The 16,466-nt window shown below is 33.7% G+C and overlaps 2 protein-coding genes across 2 annotated transcripts; both read left to right on the forward strand.

The window, feature by feature from the left end:
• On the forward strand, positions 1–15,570 carry LOC124296882 (ubiquinone biosynthesis protein COQ9, mitochondrial). Its single transcript, XM_046747264.1, has 5 exons — positions 1–293; positions 8,190–8,384; positions 11,476–11,819; positions 12,676–12,891; positions 14,433–15,570. The coding sequence occupies exons 1-5, from the start codon at positions 233–235 to the stop codon at positions 14,466–14,468; spliced, it is 852 nt and encodes a 283-aa protein (XP_046603220.1). The 5' UTR covers positions 1–232; the 3' UTR covers positions 14,469–15,570.
• On the forward strand, positions 300–3,418 carry LOC124296880 (glomulin). The gene has a single exon (XM_046747260.1). It carries the CDS (start codon positions 685–687, stop codon positions 2,509–2,511), a length of 1,827 nt encoding a protein of 608 aa, XP_046603216.1. The 5' UTR covers positions 300–684; the 3' UTR covers positions 2,512–3,418.
• Positions 15,571–16,466: the final 896 nt, after the last annotated feature.

Genomic DNA, 16,466 nt, shown 5'->3' on the forward strand with positions numbered 1-16,466 from the left:
CGTGCTGGTTTTCACTTACGTGCGTTCCTATGTCTCACGTACTCCATACCTATATCTCCAAGGGTAGAAGCGGTATAGAATAATGGTAAACAATAAGAAATACTAGTTTTCCGGTTGGATGTTACAGTAGGTTGCGTAATCGTGAAATATATGATTAAAACCATAATACGAGCCACGAAATTAGCAAGTTTTACAAAACGAGACTATCTGGAGTGTGCAGTGAGGTGAAAACATGGCACCGTATTCTTCGTTAGTCAATATCTCTGGTCTCCGAAGGATTGTTTGCGTACAAAGTAAGCTTTATTGCAAACTCTAAGTATCTATCATAAATTGAAGCGTTGTTGTGAAAAACGTTGATATTTCCTTGTTTTGACGTCTGGCACTCGTCAAGTTCGCCAAAATTATTACGTCAACGCACGGATTAACAGTATCAGAACGCGACATCGATTTTTGAACTTTGTATTCAGCACTTGCTTCAATCTTTTATTCGACACACGTGATCATATTCGCAAATATCATTGAATGACATTAACGATCGAGTGTAGGACTTGGTGAGCATAATTCGATTGTTGGTTAATTTTTTCGTCAAGTTATACATTGTTATCGACGTACTGCGAAGGTTTTCAACGATTAATAACTGTCACAGTGACCGAAGTGGGCCGGAAAAGGCCATAACCTATAAAAATGTCCAGTGATACGGTAGCCAATCTACAAAATCTCAGAGATCGAAGTAATCGATTGATCGACAACTTCGCAAAGTCGTTGAGTGATGAAAATACAGAGGACGTCTTGAATTTGATCAAAGACGAGGAATTTTTCTTGTGTTTGGAAGATGTTTCGTCGAATTTGATACCAATCATTTCAGGCTATCTAACTGAAACCAATTTGAAAAACAAGCCGCAGTTATTTGAATGCTGCGAAAAGCTGTTGAACGTAATAGCGACACATTACAGGGCAGAGGATGCGCTTTTGGACTTTATTGAACAAGCCGAATGTCCTGAAAATGACACTAAATTTTGTGCCATTCTGAAACCGCTGGGAACAATATTACAAAAGATGACTGAATATAGAGACAGATCTTTAAAATGGTGTCTCAACATGATAAAATTGCACATCTCCGAACTGCCACTTCCCACAAATTACAATTTTGAAGGAGATGAAGTTATTCTTGTTGAAACAGACCTAGCTGTATTCAGAATTGTCAACGTTTATCAAGAAATTTTAACATTCCTCACGCCATTCATCGCCGAGGTATCTCTAAAGATAAGCGAAAACCGAAACGAAAATCAGAGGCAGCTACTATTGAGCTTGTTAATTAGCTTGCTTGGCAAGCCGTTTAGCCATTTGGAGGTTGAAGACAACAAAAGCAAGCGAAGAACACTCGCCAAAGAAATACTCAAAAGAATCTCAGATTTGACTGGCAACTTGTTTTACTATTTCAAATACATTGAGCAGAGAATGCTCAAAGGACCAGTTCAGAGCTCAGAAACACTCTTGGATGAATCAAAAAACTACTACTTATATGAAGATAGAGATTTATTCGCTGCGGAAGAAATGATTTCTGATCTGGCTTATGCCAATTACTATTATCTCATTATTGGTCTCGATTTGGAACTCGGATCGGTGCCTTGTGTCTACGATCCTCAATATGTTCTTCATAATTCCTTGTACTTGTCTTCCTGTATGCTAAGAAATTCAGAGTATGTATTAATTTGGAAGGGGCTTCAGCTGGCCGAAGCAGCACTCGTTAAAGTTGAGGAGTTTACCGTAGATAAAGACGTCTTGGAATTGAAGATTTACGAATCATTTGTTCAAGATCTGAGCCAAGTGATGATCTACTGCGATGCACGGGAAAAACGTGAGCGCGCTCTGAAGGTCTTCAATCTTTACCTAAATGTATTTACGATGGAGGCAAAGTATTTGTTGATATTACACTTGTATGATTTGTTTAGTCATTCAGGGTTGCTCAGCTATCTTACGACTGTTGTAAAAGACTGTGTAGTAAAATGTCTGGATTCGGATCCAGTTGATCCAAGTTTTATGGGTAAACGGATTTTTGCTCTCTTGATGAAGGCCTGTAAAATGCCGTTCGCAACTTCGGTAGATTTGGTCGAAATTTCAGATGAGATAATTGCTGGTTTAAATTTAATCAGATTCCTGGTTATCCGCGATAAGACAAATGTAACTGGTATTTGGGATTACACGGCAAAACTGAAGACTGATTTTCTCAAACCCCTCCGAGGCGCGTTGGACATAACGAGATCTCATTATGAACTTAAAATTAAAGATCTTGCCGATCAGAGCAAGCTAGATAAATCACAGGGGAAAAATTGTGGCAGCAAATTAGACGATGAAGTTAACGTCACAGTAGGAGGTGAAACTTTGCCGACTGTACCTTCAAAGGAGAAAATTCAATTTTGTCTGCATGCAATAAATGCATTTGATGTTGTGGAAAGCATTTTGATAAGGGTCAATGAATGCATTGACAATCGAAAAATTGAATCACAATAAAAACAGAAAAACAGTTTTTTTTCATCTTTCAATTATAGGTTCGTCACATTAATCTATTGCATTTTTTTTGCTAAGGATGGATCAATCTGAATCAAAAGTAGAGAAAACAGAAAAAACCTTTTAGAAAATCTTCAGAAATGTTACTTGCGCCAATGATGGTGGACACTCATGAAACAACTTCCTTATGGTATAATAGAAATAAATTTAGGTAACTTCGAATAATACCGGCTGAGGTATCAACAGAAAAGGTTTTCTTTAAATTGTTTGAAATATTTAAATTTAAGTGTTTTCAAATCGGTTTGGATTGTAATATTCTTGGGCTCATTTCGATACCCGACGAGGTTCCCTAAAGTGGTCTGAAAAAAATTCAAAAATCTTACATTACAGTATACTCATAACGGGAAATTATAATTGTTGGTAAAAATCTATCATGCAGTACTTGAGAAAATATATTTTTATTCACTCTAGGGATAATATTTTTTTTTTAAATTCCGGTAATCTCTAGAGATGTTTGTGGCCAACAAAATAAGCCTAAAAATATTAGAAGCAGATAATAAACACTAATTTTGAACGGCATTCAATGATATAATTTAAAACCTTCAACTGTTATTGTCCTATTCTTAGTTTGTGTTGATCTACTCGAAATCTTTTGTATTGCATATTAGGGACGGTGTTTCATACATGTTTACCATTTTTATCGTAAATGATATTAATAGAAATTTCTTTCTTTCATTCCCCAACTTATCATTCATAACACGAGACAGTATGCATCACTGTTTTGTTTTTAATGATAGCTATCCAGGATCACTAATGAAGTACCACCAATTTATTAATTTCGTATAAATGTAAGATAAGTAATGTAAACTTGATGTTAATAAATCACAATTGAGCCATTGCTTTACATAAACTTTTGAATATTCGTATTCCTTTCCTGGTGTCGGAAATTTCTGGGGTAGCAAGGCGCAATTATACAAGGTGGTCGGTTTCAATTTACCCAGGCAAATATGACAAAAAGGGAAAAAATTGCAATTAAAAAAAAAAAACTCGTATGAAACTAATAGGATTTTAAGGGGAATGAATAATACTGGTACGTGTTGTCTTGTAGTTCACATGTGTGATTAACGAAATTTCACGATTAACGACCGATTTCAGATCGGAAATATATTTTTGGTAGAAGCAGCTAATGAAATCAAAGACAAATTCAACTACGCGGAATAATCTAGACAACGACATCGTGTTTCTTTAGAAAGTTTATTTTCAAATTTTGTTTTAGAAGTTGTTTTCCTTCCACCGTAGCTTCCGTATATATTTATTATTATATACCATTGCTCACGATTTCACTTGCAGGTATAGAATTAGAGTTTAATTTACTTATGAGATTAGCCCTAGGACCGTACACATGAGTACCCATAACCTATGATAATTTAAGAGAAATGTTTAAAATAATTTTTTTTTACTTTTTTCAATCGAATTATTCACGAGGGAAATTCATATTAGGTTTTTCTCGCATATACTATTCCATTCGTCTGTGTTTCAGCGTTCGAAGGAAAAAAAAAAAAACTTTCTGGGACAATCAGTCCGTTGGCAGTGTTGATTTGAAGTGCTGGGGTGCCCGTAACCCCTTTGTAAGTAATTTGTTTCGTATGGATAATGGGGGTCCTAGGGTTAGAATAGAAATTCGCGAGTTTTTAACATTAGAAACAAATAACTGTATTAGTAGTTCACCCGACATAGTTACACTTACAAGTTTAATCTCATGAGTCACATCGGACCTAAGCAAATCTTATATGCGAAAGTCAAAGTTGCGGTCGTGTAAAATTCGATCCATATATAATATAATTAAACCATCAATTGGTGAAAGATGTATTCGTAAAATAAGATACTGTAACTTTTGGGAAATGTGACTGCGAAAATCTAGACATGTCTGTAAAAGAATATTTTTTATGAAACTAGTATTATGAAAACTTTTCAGAAATTTTTAAAAAATATTGATGTCTCCGTACGTCTGCCGAAATGGATTTTTTCCACCAAAGGCATAAAAAGTATTTTCGGCATGACTCGCCTCTGACCGACGGCCTGTGTGTGCTGAAAACTACGGTCTTACCAAACAACTTCGCAAAAAACACTCATGATAAGATATGCGCCGTGTAAAATAATATTTTCGGGCAAATGATTTCTATAAAATTCAGAAGCTTGTCAGGGTTGCCACTCCACTTACAAAAGCTGAAATAATAGAAGAAATTTGTTTTTCCTGAAAAAATCATGGAATAGTCCGAGAACTTCTGTCGAATTTTTGAGAAAATTGGGATTCAAAACTAAGATTTTCATATAGTTCCAAATATTGCAGTTTTAGATAGGTATGTATGCTCAACAGACCTCCTCGGCCACGCATTAGCGATGGTCACTAAGCTACAAATAAGCGATGCAACGTTGAATCGAGTTCAGAAAAATAATCGAACTTCACTCCATTAAATCGGTAAGAATTAATCGAATAATCGAATATTTCGTATTCTTTTGAAACGGTGCATTTGAAACCATAAGTCGTAAATTTCAGTACGCAGTCTTAATGGCGGAAAAATGTTTTGATAATTTATAGTTTCATTAAAAATATTTTTCCATTTCGGGTAAAAATACTCATTTATCTGTCACTAATTATATCAAATAGGTACTTAGTAAGTAAAACAATGATAATAATTGATACTTTAACCACATGAATTGATATTGTATTGCGTCGTTCATGGGAGCCCTAGTAGCGTTTCTGAGGTAAGTCTGCCTATAATACAGGCTGCAACTGCAAACACGACGTGTCTATTTCCACATTTGACTGCGAGTCTGACATCAGAATCTGCTTTGTTCAACATCTTGCATAAGTATGTTGTCAGATGGCAAAAAGTCGCTGTCAGGTAAGATTCTGTATTAACTCTGTAGAAAGATTTCCCATAGAGTCTTCTCAAATTTTAGAAACTAGAGACAGCGCTACTAGGGAGTAAAAAACAAAAACCGTTTGTGAGCGGAAATAATCAAGTCGGTCGTTTAATCGAGTTTCAAAAACAATCGATTATACTCGATTAATGGGGAAAAAATAATCGATTTATTCGAAAATCGGTATCACAGACCGGAATACGTAGCGTACGCGTGCGAAAAAGGCACAAGTGCGAAACATATAACTGTGGTTTCTTGTAAATACATTTAGGGGCCATTCATTAATTACGTAAGGGTCCCGAGGGGGGAGGGGGGTTAAAAAAATCTCTACATGCCCTTATCTTGGGGGGGGGGGGGTAAAACTTATTCTTACGTAATATTTTATACGTCGGAATTTAACATTAGAAATCTTCCATTTCGATGCCGAATGGCCTTTTTTCATTTTATAATATACTAATGGATTTACACGTTATTTTAAAAATTTGTATTACTCATTAAGATTTTAAATTCTTAAATGTGTTCATTTTCATCCATTTTCAATGTTGAAAAATCTTTGATTTACGTCAAACTGTGAGTTTTCGTGTAACTGATCCTTTTTTAACAATACTTAATTATCCAGAAAAACTAGGTAGAATCTTACGTAGGACGGGGAGAGAGAGTTCGAGAAATCTTATGTGCCTTTACATGGGGGTAGGGGAGGTCAAAAATTGCCAATATCGTCTTTACATAATTAATAAATGGCCCCCTATGACATTCATGACTTGTTCAAATTGTTAAAAATGCAAACTCCGACTTACAACTAGCCTCACTGACTTCCACTCGCCTTACAATGATGGGTAAGTGCAAGTTAGCGAGGCTAAGTCTGAGTTTAGTACCATGAAAATCTGAATGTCAATTTTTAAACAAACCATACATACCAAATAATTTTATAGAATATCATCAAAATTTTTCTTGTTGTTTTCGTTTGTCCGCCATGTTAAATCTGCCATTTTGAATTTTATAATTCCGGGTTCAGATTTGTAATTAATGACTCCACAAACCATGTAACATGAAGTTTATCAAAATTAAAATAATTTCAAATTTACGTTTGCCATATTGGATCCGCCATCTTGAATTTTTTAATTTCGAGTTCAGGTTCGTAATCAGCAACCCCAAAAGCATGCATGACATGTATGAAAGAATTTCAAGTGAATCGCATGTGAGGAAAAATGTATGCATAAAAGGGTTAAGGGACCTCAACTCAATATAGAGGATAATAATATGGGGACCATTCTGTTAGGCCTGTAATACATCTTTCGCCGACCAGGAAATCATGACATCTAAGGTTTTTTTTCATAACTTTTTTGACGATCCACAACTGCATTACAAAATTTTTAAATGTCATAATTCAATTACTTACAAGTATAAGCAAGTAAATTGACATTAATATCTCGACTTTTTTCTTGCTTATTCATCATCATAAATGTTGCTACTACAACGATGAAGCGAGAAACGTATAAAATGGTTTTTAATTAAAAAAAATAAAATAAAATAGTCACAAGCAATACAATTTTTCAATACATTTTTTTAGCTTTATTTGAATGGATCTCTCTCACTCTCCTAAAACGGTCACGTGACTTGCACATCACCTTATCAATACGCGCAATAAATATAACGATATGTTCCGCACATAGAAAGAAAAAAAGTTTCATTTTCTTTAAATCAATCTGTCCATACAAGAGATTCAAAATTGAAAAAAATGTAAATGAGTATCAATATCACAGGTCTGCAATAAATATTTTTGTTTCAGCTGCATGGCGCGATTTTGGTAAATATTCTGTTTTGGGTATGCTGAATCCAAAAATGAGTTCCATTTCCCTCCATCATGTACAGTATTCTTACAAAATACAAGGTGTTTGCATAAAAATAGCATAACAATAGTGAAAAAACCACCATTTTATTATAGTGAACTAAACAATATTTCTTATAAAATTAAACAAACAATTTCTTTGGGAAATGTATTTAATATGACGCGTTCATTTTTTGCGTCTATGAAACCTTTTCTTCTTCGCTTTGATACACCTAACACGCTTCTACTTTCTATTTTCTGTTTCCTTGCTTGTATTTATTCTTGAGTCTCATTCTGATACATATTAAATGGGAGTAAGAAATCACTTTTGCACAGGATTTTTAGAATCAAGAATAGGATACCAGATTTCGAAATAAACGGGATTTCCACTCTAATTGAAACTACAACCAAGAGTTCAAGTAAAAACCTGACGTGATGAAACTTTTTGAGTATTTATCCGGGTTTCAGAAAGTGAAAATCTAAGGAACAATATAGAAAAAAAGTGTGTGTGTCAGCTCCGACGTACGACTGTAGTTTACTCCTTACGAACGATAATTATCATATATATCAAATAGAAAAAGAGGGTAAATAAATGCGTCTTCCAAAATGATAAGAGAAACAAACATATACCTGTAATTATTCGGATTATTTATATTACTTCAATAAAAGCGTAGTACATAAAAATATACGTATCAATGCATAGAAGTACAAGAAAACTTTAAAATCAAAACATTAAAAGTTGATGGTTTGATTGCTGTTTGTGTACGTTGTATCGATACAATAAATCAATCAGATCATCAAATTTTTTCAACTCCTTAGACACTCTGTAACAATATAGACATCTAGATCATGAAAGACTTATTAAAAATTGTGGCCATAGAAATTCTCAAACTGAAAATTAAGATTTTTCATTCTTATATCGCATTAGGTTTCAGGGGCATCTGGACTTCATATGCAGCGCGAGCTGATCAAAAACATAACTTGGCTGTGCAAGAACCGCGATCCGAATCATCTTCCAACGAAAGCGATGCAGAATATGAAAACAGCATCAGATCAAAAATTCTGAATGCTGCGATTGACTTTGTACCTGATCTTGGTTGGAGCAAGCAGGCGATCAGTGCTGGTAAATTCAAATGATTTAGTATTTTTTTTTTTTATAGGAAACTTTTTTATCAGGGTGGGTTAACTTTACTCACGAGGAGTGGTTACAATGAAATTGTCGTTCAAATTCAGCCGCAATAAACAAGAAAACAATGTATCTGAAGTTTCTGTCAATCTAATTTAATCGAAAACCCAAGTTTTCACTCATTCCGAGTTTTGACGATAAACGAATGAAAATTAGTGAAGTACTTGACCTTAAATTACCTGTTTCGTACTTACGGATTTCTTACCAAGTTTCATTTACTTTTCAAGATTACATTATTAAAGTTTTCGATCACGTTTCATCTATCAAAACTTCAGGTACACACAACTGGCGTCACACAAATAAAGATTTACAAGATTTCTTGGATCAATAAAAGAATCAGTCTGCTTGTAATCGCTTGCACTGTAATAGAATGATAGCGACAGTCATTTTTCGTGATATTTTCTTGGTACGTTTTTTTAAATGCGTACACCCGGATCGACATCTGCCCGGTAATGGAAAACGAATTTAAAACGGACTGAAAGAATTTATTTTACAATTTTCTCATACAATACGGCTTTGTCTAGTAATCGGGCAGCTACTCACCTAAAACATCATTTCATTGAATATATGGACCGATCCACGAACTTTCGGCCAGTTTTTCACGGTGAAATCTTAGATTTGACTGAAATTTGGATATGTTGTAATCTACATTGGGTAATGAAAATCCTCCAATATTCAGTACTCCCACCGTTGCCACTTCTGAACAACATGTCAATGAGTTTTATCACTTTTTCGAATTGGACCTTTGTCTTCGAATTTTTAGCAGTTCCTGCCGTCAGAATTCAGATATAACTCAATTTGCTTTTACGTAAGAAAGACTGATCTTTCTAAATATGAAATCCATTTTCAGGTAAATCCTCACAAAACTATCTTTTTTGACTTTTTGAGTTATGTATATGGGGAATTCCATTATTTTCATTATTGATTTTGCTGAACATTTTTTCCACAATTGTCCCAACTCTCAAACAGTACCCTGAATTCTGTCAGATTTTTTATTCAGCAGATTAATTCTTTATAAATATTAAGAGTGATTTGAAAAGGACTTTTTTAGAAATTCTAAAAAACGGTATTTTCTTTTCCAAACATCTCAAGACCTGACCCATGGTGGGCCAAATTTTTCTACAATTTTTTTTAGCATTTGTAATTTTTTGGATCAAATAAATCATTGTTTAAACGATCTGACAATTCCCAAAAAATTCTGAAAACTTCTATTTTTCACTTAGACCATTTTTAGACCAATTTCATTATGAAGTTGATAAAACACGTGGAATGTGCTAAGAAAATAGACGAAAATCACTTCTCAATGGAATTGATCTAGAAATATTCTAACAAGGAACCCTATGTAGGTCGATTCCTCCGATTTTGATCTAGTTCATATATGTTGTAGTGCATCGAAAACTAAGAGACTCGGATACTATTTTATCTTTTATGAACGATTTAGAGCCAATCGCTGTATTGTTTCCATTGGTGAATGAAATATTTCAGCCTTGGTTTCATTGAAACACATCAAGCGCCTCTATTCAAAATTAAGAAACCTGAGAAATTGGTTGCCCATGTTTGGAGGTCGTTTTCAGCATTCTAAACCGTTTATTAGCAGATAAAAAAAATATACGTGTCTCTTAGTTTTCGATGCACAATATATATGAACTAGATGAAAATCGGAGGGTTTGACCTACCTAGGGTACCTTGTAAGTGAAAACTAGAAGTTTATATGACTTTTCGGAAATTTTTAAACCATTCTAACAATGTTTTTAAATGACCTATAAAAAATTGAAACTGCTGACATATAATGGAAAAAAATCGGCCCATCATAGGGCACAGTCTTCCGAGACTTTTAAGAATTTTAAACAAGACCCTTTTCAAAATCACTTCAAACATTTATAAATAATTAAGTAATTGAAAAAAAATCTCAATAAATTCAGGGTACTATATCAGAGTTGGGATAGTTGCAGAATTTTTTTTAAACAAAATTAGAAATGGTGCGGTTCAGATATTGGTTGGATTTGCATGGAATTTCCCATATGCAAAAGCCCAACAAATGAATTGTTTTTATCTCTTTGTTTCAAAAAGTAGACGTTTTAAAGTGTATCCTGAAATTTTCAATCGGATGAAAATAGGATCGCAATTAAAATGATATAATTAAATCTGTATAAATATTCTACAGTGATATCGAATATATGTAAAAAAAAAGTCCAGATTGTTGAAATATTTATACCAATTCTGTCGCGAAGAGGCAACCATAGTGGCCGCAACTTTTTTAGTGGAACGTGGCATTGACTGGTGGTCAACGTGAAAACTTCCTTTGTCAAAAGCGTACATATGTGAAAATTGAAATTCATCGAATTTGAAACGTTCGATTCTGTTTCAATTTCTTGTTTGGGTAGTGAATATTACTTATGAAATCTCATGAAACAATTTGGAATCTCTGGAATACCCAAAAATTTCAAGATATCTGTTGAATTGCAGTGGAATCTTATGAAACTCCTGGAACCCCATGAAATCTTTCAAAATCTTGTATAATTTTGTGAAATCATATTTTTATTTTTGTTTTTTGCGATATTCAAAATCTAGCTCGAGCTAGCTTTATGCTTGTTATGAGTCACATATAATCTTATGGCTTATTGAAATAAAGACAATGAATTAAATTCTAAAATTGTGACAATAAGAAATTAGAAATGTTCAAACATTGAAGAAATTTATCTTTGTAATCCTGTAATGTGAAATTTTTATTCAATCCCGGTATCATACAAACTTATCTCGTAACGTTAAGATAACGAAACATTGAAATAAAATTATTATTTTGCTGCTTCGGAAGAATTTTGATCCAGTTGAATTTTCGGAATATGAATATGATAATGTTGTACTAAAATTGACTGAATTTCAGACAATCCTAAAGTTGCGAAATACCGGAATTTTATAAAAATGCAATGCTACAGTAACGTTACAAAATTTAACTTCATAAGTATGCAGCTTCAAAGTGCTCGTCAGAAGATGACCAGCTAATGTTGTTTACTTGTCATTTTGAAAGGTGCCGAATCGGTTGGTTACCCTGGAGTGATACATGGCATGTTTCCTAATGGCGGAGCAGATTTAGTTCAGCATTTTTATTCAAAGTGCAACAAAGATCTGGCCCACCATCTCAAGTCCGAAGCATTAGCCATCAAAGATGATTCCTCAAAGATGCGAAAGCCCTCGGAAGTCTATGTCAAAGACGCTCTAGAGACAAGGCTCCGGATGCTGATTCCATACAAAAAGACTTGGCCTCAAGCTATGGGGCTAATGGCGCTTCCACCCAATGTTCCAACAGCGTTGGCAAATCTGCTGACGTTGGTTGACGACATTTGCTACTATGCTGGGGACAGGTCTGTTGATGTGAGTATCCAAAGTCAAATTTCGTTGGCAATAGGCTGACTCTGCTCTACTGTTTCTATTTTCATTCATGTATATCTAATAACACTATGAACCTTCGAAATTAAGAATAGAATTATATTTATGGTGTATTTGGGAAAAATGAAATTAGCAAAGGATCTTTAAGGGGTTTTGAACATCGCGTCCGTTTTACTGACCATGCAGAATTTTTTCGTATCTCAACGACGATCAATATTTAGGAGGAAAACCATGTATCTGTGAAACCTTGGATCAATTTCCAGTCGCTACGTAAATAATCCTTTATAGAAATAATTCTCTACAGTGCTTTCATATGGTAAAAATAAACGTGTAACTTTTTAATTAATAGTGGATTTATTCGGTGTGAGGCACACAAACCTGCGAGATGATAAAATTATTTCCCAGATCTTCCCTGCAAAGTACCTTCCGTACTGCACTGACATTGGTTGGTTAACTAAGAGTGACATTGAATTGACTGTTAAAAGAATGAAATTTGTCCAATGAATTTGTAAAAAATAGTATGCTCACAAAATAAGCCATCATGGGGTGAAATCAAATGAACCTACTAGATTTTTAGCAACTTTAATCCAATTTGAAGTAAAATATAGATGTTGAAGCTCTGAATCATAATTTTAGTACTTTCTTTTTTTTTTGCACTCTTAGAAACATCACTGCAGCTCATGAATATATTAGTTTAATAAATACTGAATATGCGATAATACAGTAATCAAATGAACAAAATGTATTGATTTTCAACTCACTAACAGCAGTATGCTGTATGCTGTTTCAATTAGTACTTAATAAAATAACTAAATCCAAATCAATGATAATTTGTTTACAGTTTAATTGGTATGCTCGACGAATAGTTGTAGCTGGAATTTACAAAGCCACAGAACTGTACATGCTCCAAGATAACAGCACTGACCACTATCAAACTTGGAAGTTCCTGGAAAGACGAATCGAAGATGCAGCGCAACTTCACAGAGCTTTGTCAGCAGCGCCTGGCCCGCCAGATTTGCACCAAGCAGCAGAAGCTGTTAGTGCAGCATTCGTTACGGTAAGCTAGCATCAGAAACTTGGTGTCAAGGATTTTTGGATTGTTAAAAACCTGAAAATTGGTGGAAAAGAAAAAAATCGTCATGTTATCGACCGTTGTAGTGTCATGCTAGTTAGAAACTACGGAATGGGAGGACTTGTGTTCAAATCTTCAGCGTGTCGAGGTGGACCTGAGCGGCAGCCTGCCAAAATTGTAAAATAGGTCACATTGTTCAAGCCCAAATCGACAAGCTGAGATTTGTATTTATTCAGGGTGGCCACTAAATCTCCATCACGAAACTCTGACTTTTCCAGGTGTTCCAGGCCAAAATTTTATAGGTTTCCTTGACCAATTTGAATAAATTGGTTATAGCAAATTGATAAAAATATACGTATTGTCCATATATATTTTTTTTTTTTCGATGAAAATACAAACTGTCGCTTAGGTCACACTGTTCCATGTAGTCGATGCGCATAATCGTTTGCATCTTGCATGCATGATATTAATCGATGAATATTCAAAGCTTGAGGAGAACTTTCCGGCGAAAAAAAAACTTGTGTTTGATCTAATTTATTTAAGCGTTTTAAAAAATTGTGGGACGTACTTGTATGAAAAACAAAATATAGTAAACGATTCCCTGACTTTCCGCAAAAACCCCCGAAATTTCCAGGTTTTTCCAGGATTCCTTGACTAGTGGCCACCCTATCGTTGTTATTCTGACTAGACCTGAACAAAGTTTTTTGGAGTTTTCCTTAAACCCTGTGCGAATACCCTATCGTTACTAACCCATCCCCGCCCACTCCGCGCACTTGGCTATCCACTTATACGGACATATTAAAAAGAGTACGGAAGGACTGGTTGTGATTAGTATATTATTATCGGATCAGAAAATTTATTTTCATCGAAAAAACCCTGTAACAAACGTTAATAGAGTTGCTTCACAAGGCATTACGATTTTATTTCATAATGTCAACTTCACTAACCCTTCTTTCATTCACGATCAGCTTTTATTCAGCTTTTATTTACTCATGGTTTTATTGTAATGTATTATCACTAAATCTTGATTGAATTCATGAAAATATCAGACTAACTGTAACTACACATTAAGCCTGCTACAAAACATCATGACTAGTAAGCTGAGTGGAAAAAATCTATGTTCATTAAATGAGAATGTTGCTTCTATGTTCACAGCAAATACTTCTGAAATATATCTATGTCAGCTTTCTAACGATTTTAAAATATTAGAAAGGATATTTGTCGAAGATTTGTTCCATATTTAGTGAAGATATTTTTTTAAAATTACATAAACATCTTGTATAAATTTTTTCTAAAATCCTTCTAAAAAAATATGCAATATTTATATTATACACAGATTCATATGAATTTCTGAACCATGGTCACTCGAACATTTTTAAGGCATGTAATTATTCGACGCTCATTTCAACAATTCAACAATTAATACTTACCTCAAGGTTTTTATTTCTTTATTTCATATAGCGCTCATTTTTATGGCGCAATAATGTGATTATCTACATAATGGTAGCATTTTCTGTATTCCTCAGGCACGGAATATACTGGGGCTGAATTGGAACAGGTAAGCCCTATTTGCACGTTTAGCAAGTTTTAGCAAATAGGAAGCGTGTAATATATACTTGGCTAATTAACAACAACAATCAAAATAATTCTGATAAATAATTAGTGAAGATGGTGCAAATTTTGTGTATGTTCGTCATTCCGAATTATCATTTCATTATTTATCTTCCAGAGACCTTATTTTGGTATATTAAATGCATACTCAGTAACAAATTATACTTCATACGAGTTATTCAAAACTCAATAGAGTCAAGTTAATCATAATGAAAATCTGCGATCACGAGATGAGTAATTGGACATGTCACTTTGATATTTTACCACCAGTACTCAGTAGTCATGATTTGTAAAAGTATTATGTAACAATGCCAAACGAAGTAAGAAAAATCCAACTTGTTACAGAAAAATAAGTCTGTAATATTCACAATAAATAATTTGAGCATAAACTTTTTAGATAACCTTTATTTTACACACAACAAATATATATTTACAAAGTATAATATTTCCGTACCATAAACTCTTCCGAAACACTAACATATGAGTTAACACAATTAATTTCGGTATTAGAAAGGCAGTGATGCAGTTAATAATCATAGCTTTGGAAATATGGCCACCGCTGTATTTCTTCCTCGACAAAACTAGCTTACATAAGCTAATAAAACTTAATAAGCTATGTTTACATCTTTACAACTTGAGAAAAACTGGTATCATTTGTATATCAATTTTTGCACGTTTTCGTTTCAACTATAAATTCAACACTAATTTAAATATCATTGAGATTTCAACATCAAATAATAAATTTAAAAGAATAATATATTAAATATCTGTTACGTATATATTAAACCCACTGAAATAAAAAAAAATAAAAATTTCGCATCCTAACTCCCTAGAAACTATTGTGTGATATCGAAAAATTATCTGTACATTAGGAATTAAGAGATGCTGCATTTTGTTTTAATATTTCCTCCATTTGATTAATACAGGAACAATTGACTTTTCCTCATGAAATATGATAACTTTGTCCCCAAACAATGAACTATGCTCCAAATTCATCAGCAGGTTAGGTATACTATATTTAATACCCTTGGGTATTGTTGTAAGCATTGTTGATTGTTTAGGAAAAAAATTAGCCATGTTTGATCAGTCTCTAGATAAGTACCCTATAAGTATTCTACGCGAAATGGGACAGATTTCGGCCGATGGTCAGCGAATTTGACGTCCGGTCAGCATCTCATTTGTTACTATCTTGTGAAGAGTCTTCCATAATTTTGGGACCTAGATAATTCTTAACTTCTCCGTAAATAGCGATTTATCGAATTTTCCGTACGGTCTACTCGATTCACTTGAGTGATAGTTCAAGTTATAAAAAAAGTGTGCTATAATTTTCCACTGGCCTTTTTTTTAGTCGACTGACAATTAATTGGAAAAATTTTATTGAAAATTGAAAGTTTTTTTAAAATAAACTATTGCTTGCGAACAAAAAAAACCGTCCGGCTGAAAATTATACCACACTTTTTTTACAGCTTGAATTGTGTTCAGTGAAGTTTTCAAGTAAATCGAGCAGATACTAAGGAGCATTCCTCCAATCACGATTTTGTGAAAACACATGAAAACACAGGGCCATAATTCAAATTGTCAAATGCCTTAAGGAATGAAACAGTAAAAATATACGTTATTCGTTTAGTAGCATTGATTAAATCAATAGTAAAGATATAAATTATCAGTAACTTAACATACACAAGCGATAAATATAACAAAGATGAAAACATGGATAAAAATTGTACAAAGATATATGTGCATATATAAAAAGAGCACAAAAGGAAAATTATAAAAGCTAAGAAACTTGAACAGAAAACAAATTTAGATAACACAGAAGGGCAGTAACATGTATAAATATAGCATGAGAGTACATTGATTTAACATATATTCTGTAAGAATGAGTAACCTCCACTGTCTATATCATACGTTGGGAAAAGAAAGTAAAAACTGTTAAAACATCTGTAGCA

Source organism: Neodiprion virginianus, chromosome 2 (genome assembly GCF_021901495.1).
Source record: "Neodiprion virginianus isolate iyNeoVirg1 chromosome 2, iyNeoVirg1.1, whole genome shotgun sequence".
Lineage (NCBI taxonomy): Eukaryota > Metazoa > Arthropoda > Insecta > Hymenoptera > Diprionidae > Neodiprion > Neodiprion virginianus.